The 20,348-nt window shown below is 36.1% G+C and overlaps 2 protein-coding genes across 2 annotated transcripts; both read right to left on the reverse strand.

Moving 5' to 3' along the window:
- Window positions 1-6,917: 6,917 nt before the first annotated feature.
- On the reverse strand, window positions 6,918-15,169 carry LOC132757429 (ankyrin repeat domain-containing protein 50-like). Its single transcript, XM_060748713.1, has 3 exons — window positions 15,096-15,169; window positions 9,828-9,913; window positions 6,918-8,562 (listed from the first exon to the last, which is right to left on the reverse strand). The coding sequence occupies exons 2-3, from the start codon at window positions 9,836-9,838 to the stop codon at window positions 7,257-7,259; spliced, it is 1,317 nt and encodes a 438-aa protein (XP_060604696.1). The 5' UTR covers window positions 9,839-9,913; window positions 15,096-15,169; the 3' UTR covers window positions 6,918-7,256.
- On the reverse strand, window positions 13,185-13,625 carry LOC132757440 (ribonuclease H-like). Its single transcript, XM_060748723.1, has one exon. The coding sequence runs from the start codon at window positions 13,623-13,625 to the stop codon at window positions 13,185-13,187; it is 441 nt and encodes a 146-aa protein (XP_060604706.1).
- Window positions 15,170-20,348: the final 5,179 nt, after the last annotated feature.

The raw sequence follows: 20,348 nt of genomic DNA on the forward strand, positions 1-20,348 counted from the left end.
ACAAGAATTTGTAACAGAGTTACCAACGTCCCCCGCCTCGGGGAAGTTTTATATGAAGCATAAAATTGTGCTATTTCAAAAGATTGAGGTATGGATCTCAGGACTTTCAGTCCAAAATTATGATCAATGCTAGATCTGCAAATGCAACAATAAATTTATTAAAGAAATAAAATGAAACACAGAATTTAAAAATCTATCATGTTAAGCTTTGACCTCTAAGTGTGACCTTGACCTTGGAGGTAGGGGTGCAGGTGTTGTGCATGACATATCGTCTTATTATTGTAACTATTTGTGCCAAGTATTTTCAAAATCCCTTGAACTATGAAGAAGTTATAGATCGGACACAAAATACACTCTATAACAGACTATGTTTATCTTTGATCTCCAAGTGTGACCTTGAAGGTAGGGACCCATGTTTTGCGCCTGCTTATTGTCTTATTATCATGATAATTTGTGCAAAGTATTTTTAAAATCCCTTGAACTATGGAAGTGTTATAGACTGGAAACAAAATATAACCTGTAACAGTTTATGTAAATCTTTGACCTCTAAGTGTGACCTTGACCTTGGAGGTAGGGACATAGGTGTTATGCATGACATATCATCTTATTATTGTGATTATTTGTGCCAAGTATATTTCAAAATCCCTTAAACTATAAAGAAGTTATGGACAGGACACAAAATATACCATACAATAGACTCTGTTAACCTTTGACCTCTAAGTGTGACCTTGACCTTGGAGGTAGGGGTGCAGGTGTTGTACTTGACATATTGTCTTATTATAGTGACTATATGTGCCAAGTTATTTTAAAATCCCTTGAACTATGAAGAAGTTCTAAATCGGACAAAAAATATACCCTATAACAGACAATGTTTAAATTTGTCCTCTAACAGTTACTGTGACCTTGACCTTGGAGGTAGGGACGCAGGTGTTGCGCATGACACATCATCTTATTATAGTGACTATTTGTGCCAAGTATTTTCAAAATCCTTTGATCTATGAAAAAGTTATGGACCGGACACAAAATATACCCTATAACAGACTATGTTAATATTTGACCTCCAAGTGTGACCTTGACCTTGGAGGTAGGTGACCGGTTGTTGCGCATGACACATCGTCTCATTATTGTGAACAATTGTGGCAAGTATTTTCAAAATCCCTTCAAAGATAGTTATGGACCGGACACAACATATACCCTCAAATAGACAATGTTGACCTTGAATGAGCAAGTGCAACCTTAGAGGTAGAGGTCTGGTTGTTGCGCATGACACATCATCTTATTATAACAAACATTTGTGCCAAGTTATTTCAAATTCCTTTGATAAATGACAAAGTTATGGACCGGACACGAAAGTGTGACGGACGGACGGACAGACAGGAGAGTAATAATGTGGCTACTCTATTGTTCTCTCTATTGTTCTTTTTAGCCACACAATAGAAAATAGCCACATAAAAGCATTACGGAATGAATGACATCAAAGAGAAAGAACAGTTACTTATTGTCCCTCTAGCCACATAATTACTGTCCTGTGAGTGCAGACGGACGGAGCCTATTTCTATATCCCCCTTTTTTCTTCAAAAAGGCGGGGGACAATAAACAGATATGGACCTATTATTTCTAATAATGTACTGACTGAATAGTGAACAGTGCAGACCGTGATCAGGCGACACATCTTGGTCTGTACTGATCACATGGGTGAATTCTGTTGCCGCCAAGATTCTGAGCTTTCCACTTGACTTAAGTGTAGTAGGAGCTTAAAACACTGGAGAAAAGAATGATAAATATTTATCTACAATTAATTATAAACAGACAAACTTTATGATGATAAATTTCAAGTTTTTAAATGCGTAGCAAAGATCTATAATTTAACAAGATATGTTTGTAAAACATGTATGCCCCATATCAGCAGCCAATTAGTCATGTAATAAGGTTATTATGCATGACTTCTGACCCAGTGATCAAACAATTAATAAGGGTTATCAAGTATCTACTGGTCATGACCTTAACCTTTGACCCCTTGACCCAAAACTCAATAGGGGTCATCTGCTGGTCATGACCAATCATCATACAAAGTTTGAAGTTCCTAGGCCTAAGCGTTTTTAGTTAATTGATCGGAAACCGTTTTTACCTACAAGGTCAATGTGACCTTGCCCTTTGACCCCTTGACCCCAAAATCAATAAGTCATCTGCTGGTCATGACCAATCACCATACCAAGTTTGAAGTTCCTAGGCCTAAGGGTTCTTGAGTTATTGATCGGAAACCGTTTTAACATACAAGGTCAATGTGACCTTGACCTTTAACTCCAAAATCAATAGGGGTCATCTGCTGGTCATGACCAATCACCATGCCAAGTTTGAAGTTCCTAGGCCGAAGCGTTCTTTAGTTATTGATCAGAAACCGTTTTTACTTACAATGTCAATGTGACCTTGACCTTTGACCCCTTGATCCCAAAATCAATAGGGGTAATCTGCTGGTCATGACAAATCACCATACCAAGTTTGAAGTTCCTAGGCCTAAGTGTTCTTAAGTTATTGATCAGAAACCGTTTTTACTTACAAGGTCAATGTGACCTTGACCTTTGACCCCTTGACCCAAAACTCAATAGGGGTCATCTGCTGGTCACGACCAATCATCATACAAAGTTTGAAGTTCCCAGGCCTAAGCGTTTTTAGTTTATTGATCAGAAACCATTTTTACCTACAAGGTCAATGTGACCTTGACCTTTGACCCCTTGACCCCAAAATCAATAGGTCATCTGCTGGTCATGACCAATCACCATACCAAGTTTGAAGTTCCTAGGCCTACGGGTTCTTAAGTTATTGATTGGAAAGCATTTTTACATACAAGTTCAATGTGATCTTGCCCTTTGACCCCTTAACCCCAATATCAATAGGGGTCATCTGCTGGTCATGACCAATCACCATACCAAGTTTGAAGTTCCTAGGCCTAAGGGTTCTTTAGTTATTGATCGGAAACCGTTTTTACCTAAGAGGTCAATGTGACCTTGACCTTTGACCCCTTGACCCCAAAATCAATAGGGGTCATCTACTGATCATGACCAATCACCATATCAAGTTTGAAGTCCCTAGGCCTAAGGGTTCATTCGTTATTGATCGGAAACCGTTTTTACCTACAAGGTCAATGTGACCTTGACCTTTGACCCCTTAACCCCAAAATCAATAGGGGTCATCTACTGATCATGACCAATCACCATACCAAGTTTGAAGTTCCTAGGCCTAAGGGTTCTTTTGTTATTGATCAGAAACCGTTTTTACCCAAGAGGTCAATGTGACCTTGACCTTTGACCCCTTGACCCCAAAATCAATAGGGGTCATCTACTGATCATGACCAATCACCATACCAAGTTTGAAGTTCCTAGGCCTTAAAGTTCTTTAGTTATTGATTGGAAACTGTTTTTGCTTACAAGGTCAATGTGACCTTGACCTTTGACCCCTTGACCCCAAAATCAATAGGGGTCATCTACTGATCATGACCAATCACCATACCAAGTTTGAAGTTCCTAGGCCTTAAGGTTCTTTAGTTATTGATCGGAAACCGTTTTTGCTTACAAGGTCAATGTGACCTTGACCTTTGACCCCTTGACCCCAAAATCAATAGGGGTCATCTACTGGTCATGACCAATCACCATACCAAGTTTGAAGTTCCTAGGCCTAAGGGTTCTTTAGTTATTGATCGGAAACCGTTTTTACCTACAAGGTCAATGTGACCTTGACCTTTGACCCCTTAACCCCAAAATCAATAGGGGTCATCTGCTGGTCATAACCAATCACCATACCAAGTTTGAAGTTCCTAGGCCTAAGGGTTCTTTTGTTATTGATCAGAAACCGTTTTTACCCAAGAGGTCAATGTGACCTTGACCTTTGACCCCTTGACCCCAAAATCAATAGGGGTCATCTACTGATCATGACCAATCACCATACCAAGTTTGAAGTTCCTAGGCCTTAAGGTTCTTTAGTTATTGATCGGAAACCGTTTTTGCTTACAAGGTCAATGTGACCTTGACCTTTGACCCATTGACCCCAAAATCAATAGGGGTCATCTACTGGTCATGACCAATCACCATACCAAGTTTGAAGTTCCTAGGCCTAAGGGTTCTTTAGTTATCACTCGGAAACCATTTGGTCTACGGACCGACGGACCGACGGACCGACAAGTGCAAAGCAATATACCCCCTTTTCTTCGAAATGGGGGCATAATAAATACAGTAAAAAATTATACAAATTCTTACAATTATCTGTAAAATGAATAAAAGGATAATTTTGATCAGCTATAAAAGGTATGTTTAAGGAGCAGCGCATACAGTGTGAACGACAGGGGCAATATTTTGGTTGCATCTTGATTTGTTGCTCTAGAAAGGTTGACTCTTCTGGGAAATCTTATTTTGGAAAAATCTGAAATCTGAGGTAATTGTTCTAAAGGGGTTCTGAGGTTCTGGTTATAATGTACCCTATAAGCATTGGCAAGTCATTGTGGCTACTAACATTCAAACTGTTTAAAGGCAATACTGCTTTAGAAAGGTCAAATAGAATTCTTGTAATCATGTTAAACAGACTTCCCTGTCAGAAAATAACAACCATTTATTATAAAACTTGCTCTGACGTACTTCAAATGAACATAAAGTATTGCTATACATGACTGTATATATCTAATGCTAGCTGTGATAATTTTACCATCATTATAAAATCAGACAAGCAAGCACTTCTGTGCTGCCAAACTTTGTTCTACACTGCTACATAATGGCCTAGCTGCCCAATTTTATCGTTTTAATCCCACCAATCAGCTACTGGACTGGAGTTCTGAGTTTGAGATAAGAAAATTCCTTTATAACCTTACACCCTGATCAGACATATATTTCAATCCCATAAACTATTTATTGACAAGACTAGAATAATTATGTAATATCATTTAACAATCAATTATCTGGAGTAAATGTATATATACTTATATCTGGCTACAGCCATTACCCAAAACAGATAAATTTAAAATTATCGAATATTAGAGCAACATTTGAGAATTTTCAACAAATTCAATCTCCCTTTCCTTCAGTACAATATGTTTCTTGAATTTGTGACATCAAATCAAAACGTTTTCTTCTTCTTTTTTTCTTTAGGCAGGTCTGTTAATTAAGTGAACCCATATAAAGATGCTTATTTTAAATTCTGATATTTCACAAAACAGTGTCATAGTTGACAATTCAGGTGTTTTTGTGAATTGATTTTTTTATGAATTGTTTTCTTTTCCTCATCTACCTTGTTACTTCTTGCATAAACTGCCCAAATAGCACTTGAAGTTGAAAGTTAACAGTATTTTAGCGGAATCCTAAATTAACTAATGTAACTAGAACTGCCACTGTCTTGGCGTGAATACCCCTGCATACCACTTTGTCAGAATCAACGGTAGCCATTTAGAGCTCAAGGACAACTTCCCTGCCAAATCTGAGGTTAGTAAGCTAGTGCATTGCTAAGTTATGTATTCTACATGCTTCAAATGTGAAAATGTCAAAATCAATACACTGAGGACCTTAAGCATTTGAGCAGACAAGCTTATTGTAGTAAAAGCCCCTGTGACCTTGACCTTTGACACAGTCACCTAAAAATCAATAGGGGTCATCTACTAGTCATAAACAACCTCAATACCAAATATGGTGACTGTTGACCAAAGCATTCTTAAGCAATTGAGCCAACAGACTTTGTTAGGTCAAGGTCCCTGTCAATTTGACCCAGTGACCTCAAAATCAATCTTATAATCATAAACAACCTCAATACCATATATGAAAACTGGGTCAAAGGATTCTTAAGTTAATGGGTGGACAATCTTTTTTAGTGAAGGCCCATGTGACCTTGACCTTTGACCTCAAAATCAATAGGGGTCATCTAATAATCATGACTAACCTCCATGCCATATATGAAGACAGTGGGTCAAAGGAATATTAAGTTATTAGGCGGACAAGCTTTTTTAGTCAAGGCCTGTTTGACCTTGACCTTTGACCCAGTGACCTCAAAATCAATAGGGGTCATCTACTCATCATGACTAACCTCCATGCCAAATATGAAGACTGTGGGTCAAAGGAATCTTAAGTTATTGGGCAGACAGGCTTTTTTCAGTCAAGACCCTGTGACCTTGACCTTTGACCCAGTGACCTCAAAATCAATAGGGGTCATCTACTCATCATGACTAACCTCCATGCCAAATATGAAGACTGTGGGTCAAAGGAATCTTAAGTTATTGGGCGGACAAGCTTTTTCTAGTCAAGGCCCCTGTGACCTTGACCTTTGACCCAGTGACCTCAAAATCAATAGGGGTCATCTACTCATCATGACTAACCTCCATGCCAAATATGAAGACTATGGGTCAAAGGAATCTTTAGTTATTGGGCGGACAAGGAAAAACCGACGGCCGGCTGGAAGGACAACCTGATTCCAGTATACCCCCCTTACAACTTTGTTGTGCGGGGGTATAATAATTAAGAGGACAACTTGTCCATCTGCAATATTTACCTTAGACAGAAAAAAAATCAGATTTTGAACATGATATACAAACATTTGTCTTGTCTACAACAACCTGTCTTCTAATTTGGCAATTACTAGTATGTCATATCAAACAATATTGGCAGTTATTTAACTTAATGAAAAAAGTAAGTAATTAAATAAACTATGGTCTAAGTATTGACTAATAAATGTTGCCAACAAAATCCACAAACCAAAACATTAACAAAACTGCTTCTGTATATGAAAATATTATAACAAAAACACAAAAATTATTCCAAGACCAAGGAATTTCACAATGAATACCGTACATTGATATACCATATATTAATATCTATATTTTCTTTTTCAAAGTTTTTTATGTGGCTTTTTTTTTATTTATCTATAGGAGACATCAACAATGAACATGTATATTAGCACAAGTTTCAAGAACTAAGTTTAATTCAAACAAACAGCATGTACAAAATGCATGTACAATGTATGTTTCATAGGCCATAATTCTTAACCTGCTAGAACTGAAAATGATAAGCCTTTACCACAAGTAAAGAGCTAAGCCAGACTGCACATCTGTACAATCTACCCAGGCTCTATGCTGTTAGTAGCTTAAACACAGTATTTTGATACTGAACTCCCTTAAACTTTGAATGGACTGTACCAAATTCAAAGCAGGACAAAGCCATTACATAAATTCAGCAGGTAAATTGTTCAATGAAATATTCTAAATGAGCTGCTAATTGTTCAAATCATACTTAATCTACAGGAAGAATGATATCAGAGTACAGCAGATAATCTTTCAATGTCTTTGGTAGACTAAGATAAGAGACACTCCTTGGCAGAGGTCGAGCTATGTTGTCCCGAACAACTTTCCGACAAACGCATCGTAAGCATTTTGGCGCTGATGCCATTCGGGTCAATAAATCAATAATTTCAGGTTGATCTGCACATTGCTCTTTGAACGTTTCATCTGTATATACCCTGAAAATATCTTTATTCGAACAAGCACCTGCTTTGTACAACATGTCAATCATATGCACACTTTTACGAGACAGCGCACATTCAAAATAGCTCATCACTTTAAGTGTTGTCATATCACGGCAGGTGACATTAAGAGCACAACCTGCTTTCAATAGACATTTAATTGCTGAGTAGTTGAAGTGCATTAGTGCAATGAAGAAGGGAGTTCCACCATGGGCATTCTTGTGTTCCGGGTCGGCCCCTGCCTCTAAGATGGTCTGAATGAGCTCTTCAGTACCTGTTCTAGTTGCCACAGAAAGAGCTGTCCTCTTTGCTTTACAAACGATAGAAACATCAGCTCCGTACCTGAGAAGAATTTTCACATTTTCTGTTTTGTTATAAGCTGCCGCACTGATTAATGGCGTAACACCCCAGACGTCACAGGTGTTCACATCAGCTCCTGCCTTCAATAACATCTCGAGTACATCAGCAGAACACCTATTAGCAGCATGTAACAAAACTGTCGTATTTTCTAAGTCCATTTCATTCACTGGCATATTAGCTTCAATCAATAATTTCAAAATCTTTTCATAGTTTTCCGGTTGTTTCAGCACCAGGACCATGTAGGCTGTATAACCATGAGGCATATATTTGGGTAGTAAATTTTTCGCTGAGCCATTTGGAAGACCATTTGGAACACCATGGTGCTCATCTCCTCCATGTTCCATGTGATTTACACTAGCACCATGTTTCAACAACAGTTCCACAGTCCGGATATGACCAAACTCGCACGCTTTCATAAGAGGTGTATAACCCATGCAGTTTTGATCATGAATGCTTGCTCCTCTTTCAAGAAGCTTCTTTACTAAATCGTCATGACCACCCTGAGCTGCAAGTATCAATGGTGTTTCCTCTGAGCCATTTCTTGCATGAACACTTACTTTATGATCCAGCAAGAGGGAAACACAATCAAGATGACCATTGGCAGCAGCCATGTGTAAAGCAAGTTCAAGGTCATCCTTCAATAATTCCCCATACTTCCCATCTAGAGCATTTTGAACAAATGTGTTATCATTGCAGCCAGCTGCTTCGTAGATTTTCCTGAAAACAAGCAATTAAACAGATATACAACATTCTAACATGCCTTGTGGCTTTGTCATATATACAAGAAGAAAAAAATGGTAGCCTTTTAAGGCAATAATAATAACATATTTTTATTGATATTTTCCATTCACACAGGTTTTATCCATATAAGTTAATATAATCTACATTACAAAAATCTAAGGCAATTTAAAAGCAGAGTAATGACATCACCCAAAGTACAAGTATACAAAACATTCATAAAGACACTGAAATGACATGGGTGGGGATGAAAATTAATTTATCAGGCACTGATGTAAACACAATACAATCCAGTTTGACATGTAAGTTTTTCCTTATTATTTCTTTTGTTTAAACATTTTTATACCTTAGCGACAGATGGGTGTGAAATAGAACAGCCTGATACCAAAATCAACAGCAAAATAATCTCTGCTTTAAAAAATAGCACTAGTGATCTCCCTGATTTTGTCTTTTAAGAATTAAAATAATATTGGTCTGAGTGGTGTTTATCGTCTATTGAAATATCTGGAAAAAGTGATTCCTCAGAAGCATTAAAATAATCAAAATAACATAAAAATTGCCGACACCATTTGATTGGGTCTAGGACATAAGGGATTATGAAAATGTGAAACATCCCTCACACCCCCAACATCTGTTTGTTGTTTTCATGCACATGCATTCATTGTTAAACAGCCGATAAACACCTCTGAGACCAATATAGTTTCTTATCAAAGACAGACTATTTTTATAAACAATAAACTTGCTGATCTCATGAAATTTGTCCTAGAACGATTATGTAGACAAGAAATTATGCAAAATCATTTGTCACCAGTATAGAGCCAGGCTAGCCTGCATGTGAGTCAAATTTTCATCTTAATATCCTCAAAATTGATTATGGATTGTTCCAAACTTGGAAGAAGGATATATCCATTTACAGCATTTTTCCCTCTACTTTGGGAATGGTGCCAGTAGCAAACAAATTCTGGAGATATTACTATTTTTTTTACCTTTTTAATTTACAGATTTTGAACAGGAATTTTCAGAGTCTATTTTTTATTGGGACATGGTACTGTTTTCTAGTATTTATATATATAGTTATACATGTATAAGAGAAAAAACACCCCTGATTTAAGAAATTCAGGAGATTCACGGTCAATCAAAACCAAAATCTACATGTCAACCAGCAGCAAAAGACACATACATGTAGCTAACAACAACTTTGGGAAATTCAATACTCATAAATGTATAATAAAATCAATACTAACAGGTCTTCCATACTGAAATGAATGGGACAAATTTGGCCTGTTGTCTCACATATCAGCTGTGTAACAGTTTCATCCTGATGGTTTTCCTGAAAGTAAAGAACAATTTGTGATGACAAAGTTAATTACAGGATAATGGTCATTAAGTCATTGTGTGTAAACAAAAATATCATAGGATTCCCTTTAGAAAACAAAAGAAAATCAACATCAATTATAGTATGCAAATAGAAGCTTATAAGTTATAGTCAACCACAGATCTTCATTACTATTATCAAGACCAATCATTATCATATACAGTAACTGAAAATATGATTTACAGACCTGTTAAATTTCTTGACAAAATACAAATGGTAAGAGTTTTGTTTGCATTATGTCTGTTTACGAAATAAAATGTCAATTTTCTTTTATTTATTCAGGAAAATTAAGCTTTTATTAAGGTACCTTATAGTACCTTTCAGTTCTTGTTTGTGTCTTTCTGTATTATTAAAAAAAAGACGTCATGATTTTGTCAAGGTATCTTTAAACAAGAGGGCCATGATGGCCCTGAGGTCGCTCACCTGTATATAGGCCCCCCCAACCACCCCCAACATTGCAGGGCCAATTTAACCCAAGGGCTTTTATTTGCACAAATTATTTGAACAAACTTGGTAGACATCCATTAGAAGATATTTCATGCTAAATATCTTAGCTCTAACTCTTTTGGTTCTTTAAAAGAATATTTTTTAAGTTTTTACTATATACATATAGGGAAAATCAATGACCCCCTGGGGCGGACCCAATTTTGACCCCGGGGCTTTTATTTGAACAAACTTGGTAGACACCCATTAGAAGATGTTTCATGCTTAATATCTTAGCTCTAGCTCTTTGGGTTCTTTAAAAGAAGATTTTTTAAGTTTTTACTATATGCATATAGGGAAAATCAATGACCCCCCGGGGCGGGGCCAATTTTGACCCCAGGGCTTTTATTTGAACAAACTTGGTAGACACTTATTAGAACATGTTTCATGCTAAATATCTTAGCTCTAACTCTTTTGGTTCTTTAAAAGAAGATTTTTTAAGTTTTTACTATATGCATATAGGGAAAATCAATGACCCCCCGGGGCGGGGCCAATTTTGACCCCAGGGCTTTTATTTGAACAAACTTGGTAGACACTGATTAGAAAATGTTTGATGCTCAATATCTTAGCCATAGCTCTTTGAGTTCTTTAAAAGAAGATTTTTTTAAGATTTTACTATATGCATATAGGGAAAATCAATGACCCCCTGGGGCGGGGCCAATTTTGACCCCAGGGCTTTTATTTCAACAAACTTGGTAGACACCCATTAGAACATGTTTCATGCTAAATATCTTAGCTCTAGCTCTTTGGGTTCTTTAAAAGAAGATTTTATAAGTTTTTACTATATGCATATAGGGAAAATCAATGACCCCCCCGGGGCGGGGCCAATTTTGACCCCAGGGCTTTTATTTGAACAAACTTGGTAGACACTCACTAGAAGATGTTTCATGCCAAATATCTAAGCTCTAGCTCTTATGGTCTTTTAAAAGAAGATATTTAAAGTTTTTTCTTTCGGTTGCCATGGCCATGGAATTAAATTCTTTGAACAATTTTTAAAGGTGACCACCAAAGGAACATTCCTGTGAAGTTTGGATGAAATTGGCTTAGTGGTTTATGAGGAGATGTCATTTAAAGTAAAAGTTCACGGACGGACGACGGACGGACGGACTGACGGACGGACGCCGGACGAAAAGCGATCACAAAAGCTTACCCTGTCACTTTGTGACAGGTGAGCTAAAAATGTAGTTAACTGAAGTCTTTATTTTAATATAAAATACTTTTAAATTATTCTAACCATTACTGTCAGGATCAACCTTGTTCATCTGTTCAGGCCACTCTTAAAAAATTATCTGTTTGCTATTGCCGGCCGACCCCGCGAAAATGCCCCGACTCAAAAGTTTTTTTCAGCTTAAAAAAATCAGATTTTTTTTATTTCCGCCAAATCAGCCAGGGCATTCCAGCCAAAAAATTCTCTCGAAAACAAAAATAAAATTGGAGGAAAATCACAAATTTAATATGTAAAGTAACAAGTGATCATTCATGAGGGCATTCTGTGCATAAAATTAGGGTGTTACTATTGAAAGTATTTACATAAATAGCGACCAACCAGGGAAGGATATTTTCTTTATGTCACGCAGTACTGCATGCGCGCGGCAATTAAGTTGAATTAACTAATAATAAAACGTATCAAATAATAAAGGTGTGGAAACGGGATTAAAAATAATGTTTGTTCAATTAATGAATATTTGTAAAGCATTTATATGGTCACTAGTTTACCATGTGGTAATTTTAATGATTGTGCTTTGTGGTACATGTTCGTTTGTTTATGACTGCCGACACAGATTAAATACTTAGCCCATGCAATAAAACATTTCTGGTAGCAGCGGGGATTCTGTCATTAAATTGACCGAAAAAATAAATTTTTGGAAGCTGTGGTCCTTTCATATGCATTATTGTTTTGATAGCAGACAATATCTTCAAGATCATAAAAATGTAAATAAATATCACAATCAAAATGCACTTACGATTAATAATATGTCAATAATTGACACAATAAATATCCAACATTTTTTTTTACTTGAGCAATAATTAAACATGTGTAATCATTCCTTGACAAAAAGAAATGACAGTTTTTTTTCTGATATATAAAAAAGAGGTGGAAGTCAATTGAGTGTCGGCACTTCTTTGATGATTCGGCAACAACTACAGGTGTGTAAACATCAAAGATTCACAGATTCTTCAGAAGAGCCGACCAGTCATTTGTCAGAGGTCATTTTGTGTGTAAATTTTGTATTTATTATTTAACAATGGAAACATTATATTCCTTTTATTTATGGATGCTACTTTATGCGCGAGTGTTTTTGTGTCTTTTAGCGCTATGGAATTTCAACAATCGGCGATAATTTTTGGTAACTAACAATTAAATATTTTAACATTTTCTTCTTCTTCTCGTTCACCGCTACAATCTCAGGCCGGTCACATCGATGAAGGTTGCAGTCTTCTGCAGTTCCTCCATTGCGCCGTGTAGTTTCGTTTGTATCCCGGTCGCCACTGGCCACACCGCTCTTCTCTGTTGTTCCAGGAGAGGACATCGTTGTAGGAGATGTTCAGCTGTTTGGTTGTCACGTCCACAGGATCACTTGGGAGAGGCAGCTAGTTTTATTTTGTACATATGTGCGTTCAGCCTGTTATGACCTGTGCGGAGCCTAAAAATAGTTACTTGCTTCTTCCTGTCCAGGTAGTGGTAGTCATCCTTGTTTGACTGGCACCTCATTGCTGTTTTGATTGTTTTGGTCTTCTTCTTTTAGCTGATGTGGTTCATGTGCTGATCACCTTCCGCTCCTAGCTTTGCCAGTTTATCAGCCTTTTCATTTCCAGGGATGCCGCAATGTGCGGGGATCCACTGACGTGCTATTTGTCTTGTTTGTGACATGCGAGATAGCACCTCTGATAGTTCAGGCAGCTGATGGTGTTCTAGGGCCTGTAGTACCGACAGAGCATCCGTTAATATGACGATCTGCGGGCAGTCCTCTGGAGACTCTTCAATCACTTTCAGAGCTGTCATGATGGCTTCATACTCTGCCTTGTAGTTGGTACAGTATTTCCCCGTTGCTACACTAACTGTGTCACTTTTACCATTGGTATGTTGGATGTAGATGCCAGCTCCCCCATCTTTTATAGCTGCTGTAGCTGAGCCATCTGTATAGATTATAGATATGAGTCCATGACTCTTGTGTGTACTCATCAGCTATCATTGCGAGTGTGAGTGCTTTTTTGGTGACATCATCTTTTGTACTTGGAAGTAGTAGTGGCTCAGTCATATTAATATGTGTGTTGGACAGTTCTTTAATCCATGGGGTTGGCAGGTCAGATTTATCAAGTGGTATAATAGAAGGTCCAAGTTTTCCAGCATAAGTTCTATTCAGTTTCTTGGCCTCGTGTACAAAGCTATCTCTGCGCAGACGATTTTAACATTTTTAAAACAGGGGTGCAATTATCCGCCATTCAGAAATTATAGGAGACAAATCTTGCGTGTGTTATTTTTTACAGACAAGTAATAAATTGAGTAATGATCACCCGAGAGAACGAAATGTCCCGGTGATCCACTATAATTTTTCAGGTCGTACGGGAATATTTACGCAGGATTAGTAGAGCTGTCATCGATATCGACAATATCGATGTATCATTGATATTTTTTTGCCGATCAATAATCGATACACATTCTAAAAAATCGATACTTTTGACTAATAAATTAAATGTCTAGAAATTATAAAATTCACCCAAAATATATACAGAAGCTGTTATTTATCTAATGTTATGCTTTTGTTATATAGTGGAATTATTTCATAGCGATGGTGACAAAAAATATTTTCTAGAAAAAATCATGCAGTGGACAAGACACTGTACAGAACATGTTTTTGACTGAAATCATTGAAACAGGTATGAAAGTGAATGACAGACAAGTGAGTATAGGATATTATCGATATATCGGTGTATCGTTGATTTTAGTCACTTGATATCGATATATCGTTGATATGCTTTGCACTGAATCAATGACAGCTCTAAGGATTAGTTTATCACATCGGTAATTTGACCATGCTTGAATTTATGTCCACATAGTCATTTTTTTTATTTCATGTTATGATTACTAGTGAACATGTTTTTGATTGTTTTTGACTGTCTTTTACATGTCAGTTTTGTCGTCGCCGATGATGATAGTGTAGTCCAATTTTCCACAATCTGCTACAACGTACTTAGCGTATTAACTTACGTTCCGTAAAAATTATATATCAAAAAAAAAAAGCCTACCTATCGACCCACTCCTTATAACTCTGGGTCGGCAATAGCAAACATATATATTATTAAGGATGGCCTCATATCAAAATAAGAAGTGTAAATACAATTGACTGTTGACATTCAACAGGGTTTCCTTACAAAATACAGACCCGCTTTCTCTAAGAAATTGACCTACTTTCTTATCACACTGAACCCCATGTAACAGCTAACTACACGTTTATAAATCGCATTATCCAAAAATGAACTAGACGAATTTTATGCAACTAGGTCGATATTTGTACACGCATTTTAGAGCACCTGTCAGCGACGAAGATTTAAAAGAAATAATACATTCAAACTGAGAATTACATATTAATTTCCTTAAACGCAGGATTGTTTAAATAAATGAGAACTGATGGATTTTATCTTAATTACTCACAAATTAGCAATTTCCTTCAGAAAGGTCGGTTTGAATAGCATACGACATGAACATGTTCTTTGATACAGAATAATCGAATAAAGGGGATTGTCAATTTTTACAGATTTTCTGTACCATGACATAATTTAATAACGTGATTATGATTGTTCAAAATTGAGATAATTAGATGTACAATATATAATTCCCAAGTACAAATTTTAGTCTGTCACACATGCACCAAGGTCCTAAATTAAAAATAATCATAAAATAAACTAACAAAAACTGACCGAAAAATTATCAAAATTTTTTTTTTCAGACACACACCCTATACTTTCATCAGACACGACCCTTAGACTATCATAATGAAAATTATATATGATAGTATACGAGGTGTGTCTGAAAAAAATTTGGATAATATTTCGGGCAATGTGTGTTATATGGGTAAAACGTAATTTAATTTATGATTATTTAAGGACTCTGGTGCCAGTGATTTCCGCTCATATTTACAATTGGCGTCATGTTTGGAAACAAAATAAGTAGGTACAATGTATGGGCGACTAAAAACAGTGTAAGAGTATCAGTAATCTCCATTTCAGGTTCAATTGAGAACAAACATTACAAATTCTTCGCGGTGGTTACATCCCTTGATCAATACTTATCAAACTCCTCACAGCGGTTACGTCACACTTTGCTATCCGTCTGTCTGTCAGTCCGTCCGTCCACAAAACTGGATCCCGCGATAACGCAAAAAGTACTGAAAATATTTTTATGAAACTTGATATATGGATAGATGGCAGTATGGAGATTATGCACGTCTTTTTCTTTTCTTCCTATGTTGAAAATTCTGGTTGCTATGGCAACAAATACATTGTAGTCTGAAAATATGGCAAATTTAACACATAAACTGGATCCAGTGATAACTCAAAAAGTACTGAAAATATTTTTATGAAACATAAAATATGGGTAGATGGCAGTCTGCAGATTATGCACATCTTTTTCTTTTCTTCCTATGTTGAAAATTCTGGTTGCTATGGCAACAAATAGCCTGGATTTCAAGATTTCTGATTTAATTTTTTCCACCTACGTTGTTACTGTACTGATCAGGGGAAGTAACAGCTGCGAGGAGTTTGAATACTTATATGGCGCAATGATCTCCCATGATAATTAGAAATGGCAACGATTAAGGGGTCAAAGGGAAATTTATTCTGGGGATAAATATAAGTATGTTAGTGATCTCCCTTTCAGGGTAAAAAGGGAAGTTATTCTTAAGAACAAAAATAAAATTGTATGAGGGTTCTTCCCTGGTACATGTAATTACAAATTGTTTTGATAGGGTCAAAGGGAAGTTATTCTGAGGATTAATATATGTCTGTATGTGTGACTAACCCTGTTCAAAGGGAAGTAATTTTGGAGAACAAAATTAAACAAAATGATATGACTAATCATTCTTGGCGATTACAAATGACGCCAAGTGTCAAGGGGAAGTCATTTTTTTGGGAACATTTGTCAGTATGAATGATGTCCCCTGATAATTACAAATGACGTCAAAATTTTAAAGGGAATTAAGTCGTGTATGATGTACACACGTTTAGCTTCTAGGGCAACAATAAATTTATTAATACAATAACATGTATAAGCAGGAGTCCATGTATAGAATCTGGAAAAAAAGCAGTTTTATGCCGATGTAGTTTCACTTGACTTAAAACGGGCTATGACTAATCGGACTAATCGGACAATTTAACCTTGGAACAGACCATACGATGCTTTTCTAATGCAATTAACAAATAGACTCGTCCGATTTAAAGGGGAGGGGAAGGGGAGTGTAATTACTGAAACCGAAACACTAATCTAAACACGCAAAATAACATTTATATGGTAGTTCAGATACAAGGTGTGATGAGTAATAACATATTTGTCGTTTTTTCCCTTAACTTTGCTTCTTTTGTTAAATGATCACAATTATACTGTTTTCCTATCGTCTGCTGCTAGTAACTGTGTTTACCTCTAAATTTACAGTAAAACCTCCTGATATCAAAATGGCGCTGTCCATTAGGAAGAATAATTCTGTAAAACGTGATGCTTGAATGGGTAATTAATTTATTGAGAACATAATTAAATTTGTTTGAGTAATCTCCCTGGTAATTATTAATGCCGCCAAGGAATTAAAGGGAAGTTATTTTTAGGGATTGATATGTCTTTAGAAGCAATGCTCCCTGATAACTTGAAACTTATGGTTCAAAGGAAATTAATTATTGGAGGATTAAAGTAAGTTTTTGTAATGAAGGATTAAAGGGGAAGTAATTTTGTTCTATGTCCAAATGCTGTTGCCAATGCAATTGAATTAGTACAATATATATGACAACAGACGTCAGTGCTAGGAGGCGTGGGTAAGGGCACACATTATCCACTATGAAACCGATAATGTAATATTTCAAATATGGCTGTGTTGGACGACCTCCATAGTTCGCTCCTTCGACTTTTTTTTTCATTTTGGGTGAGCATTAAATAGACACAAATGTCGTTTGACTATCACTTATATAGTAAAAGATGTCAAAGTGTTCCCGCATCCATAAGTTGGTAAACATATCTCAGATTTTAACGGCGCACATATGAAAATGGGTTTCGTTATCAAATATCATGTTATCTCTCTGAATTTATTTATTTCGATGCATGTATACATATTCATTTGACAAAAACTTTTTCGGAAAATCGAAATGTCTACCTGATATACTATGGAGGGCGTTCGTTGCCAAAATTCCAGACATGTAAAGTGTTCCTTTTTAAAATGACTTGAAAATGCGAACTTGTATGCCTACCATTTTTATTGTATGCCTCTTAATTTAATCTTTTAATTGAAGGTTACCGCCTTTATATAACAAGTTTACATATATATCGTAACAACTGACCTAACATCTAAAACGACAACAAATTTACAAGTTCGTATCTTCCATTGCATGCAATACATACGCATGTTTGTACACTTATAGATCTGTAATATACAAATGAAATGTAAAACTCGAATACGGAAAATAGAGTTTAAGAAAACGTGTTACCAGTTGTAGAACTACAAGAGTACGTTAACACAGTAACATGTTTAAAATGACAAAAGTAGATTCACAAAGTTAAACGATTTTAAGTCAAGCATAACGCCCCGCCCCTCTCGGAGTATTTACGAACTTTTATTGCGGACAGGTATAAAACGGCGCCTCTCCCATATTTTTAAATAAAACTGAAGGACAACATACGGCATTTTTCATAACATATATATGTTACATTTGTTACAAAGAGTTTTTTGTCACTAGCGGCAACATCACTTGAAAATTGCTGATTTTACCATTTATTGATGAAGATAACTTGTGCATTACCTTATTATTTAACATCGTGTTCTTATCAGTTACAAAATTATTTATCATTTAGTGATTAGCCTGTCCGTGCTATGCCTAGTGCCCTGTCCTGTGTTTTGTTTGGGGTCCGCCTGGGCTTCTTTGCCACTTGTTCTTGTTGCTGGGTCATGTAGGGTTGCGTTCATTGAGCGCCGCCTTTCCTTGTTGATCTTTGTTTATCATTATATTCCTGAGAAAAACATCGGCGATTTGGAAATTTTTAGGGGAAAATGACCAACTTCAAGGGAGTAATTTTATTGATAATGTAAAACCATCCAATATTCTTATTGGTATCATTGAAAAATGTACTGGCACAAATTTCATTTTCAACAAAAAACTATGCAAGTATTTGCAAAAAATAGGATTTTTAAGCGGGCCACCGAGATTTCCTTTCCGAAATCAAGAAAATACTTATCCGCCCCGTAGCACATATGTACAATCTTTAATAAGGTATTTTCAGTATGAATAAAAACTTTTTGCACATTGTTCATTATCCCTCATGTACAGACTCAATCAAACCGAGTCTGCAATTCTTGTGCTTAATTTTGTAGTGATTTATGCTTCGAAGGGATCACTTTGCTTCCAGATTTTAATACTTCACAACAGCAGGTGTCAAGTGCCGTGTGGCAGCTGTAAAAAAGTTGCCCCGTACATCACTTCAGTGTTTTTCTGGTCCTTCGGGATCATTGATGCCAGCTGCTATTGTGTTGAGTGTTGAGAATTGAGTACCGTTCAAGCCGGTGCTAGGGGGCGTGAGGGATGTTGCACTTGGTTCATTATCCCTCATGTGCAGACTCGATTAAACCGAATCTGCAATTCTTATGTAATTTTTGTTGTGATTAATGCTTCCGAGGATCACTTTGCTTTTCCAGATTTTTAATATACTTGTTCAAAGCTTATGGTCTTAAATTTCATTCAATATATTCAATTTCCTTTTTGAATAAAGTATCTAAAGGAAGCGACGTTATTTTTTTCCGAATATATGAGTGTGGATTTAAGAGAAAAAAAAATAAACAACGAATAAATTAGAAACAAATTTTTTTTTAATACTTCTACATAATTAATTTTCATTTTTAAGGCATCACTAGAAAGTTCATAAAGGATTCTTTTACTCGAGTCTAAAATTATTATTAACGCCGCCTTTCCTTGATGATCTTGTTTATTATCAAAATTTGACCAAGAAATCAAAAAGTAAGTAGGGGCGCCATGTTTTTCTTACTGAATTTCAGAGTGTGTGTTTTTTTTTTACTTGGGGATCATATGCCGTTTTTCATGGGTATAGCACTTACGTGTCACATTGAAGGTTCCATGATAATCGCCATATTAACACATCTGCGGATGTTTTTCAAAATTGTACCAGTTCATGTTGAATTTTGCTTAAGCCGGTGCTAGGGGGCGTGGACGATAACTTGCTCTTTCCATTACCGTACATGAGCAGGCTCAATCAAACCGGGCCTGCAACATTCTCAATTTGTCGTTTTGAGCGTTCTTTAGGGATTCTTATTTTCTCTATTTTACAGAAAGTAACATGATAAACTTTTTAACGAAAAGTTAATTCAGTTTGATTTAATTCATTTTTTATTTTTAGGCATTATATAATTATATATCATAAATGTATGAAGCACACTTTTATTTCAATCTCCAAAATTATCAAAATATATTACGAACTTAAAAAAAAGTTTGGAGGGAACGCCGTGTTTTTCTTACCAATTCGAGAGTGTTATTTTCAGAGTAAAAAAACCTAAAAATTCAATACATCTATTTAATTCATTTTTATTTCCGAGGCACTCATTGAAAGCTTATGGAGTAATCTTTCATTTGATACCAATGATATTGGACTTTTTATAGAAATAAAAAAAGTTAGAATTGACGCCGTGTTTTCCTTCACTTT

The sequence above is a fragment of the Ruditapes philippinarum genome, unplaced genomic scaffold (assembly GCF_026571515.1).
Source record: "Ruditapes philippinarum isolate M1 unplaced genomic scaffold, ASM2657151v2 ctg22_1_1_1_1, whole genome shotgun sequence".
NCBI lineage: Eukaryota > Metazoa > Mollusca > Bivalvia > Venerida > Veneridae > Ruditapes > Ruditapes philippinarum.

Excerpts from the sequence above, each read along its gene's own strand:
- LOC132757440 (XM_060748723.1), bottom strand. The coding sequence starts at position 13,625 with ATGAGTACACACAAGAGTCATGGACTCATATCTATAATCTATACAGAT.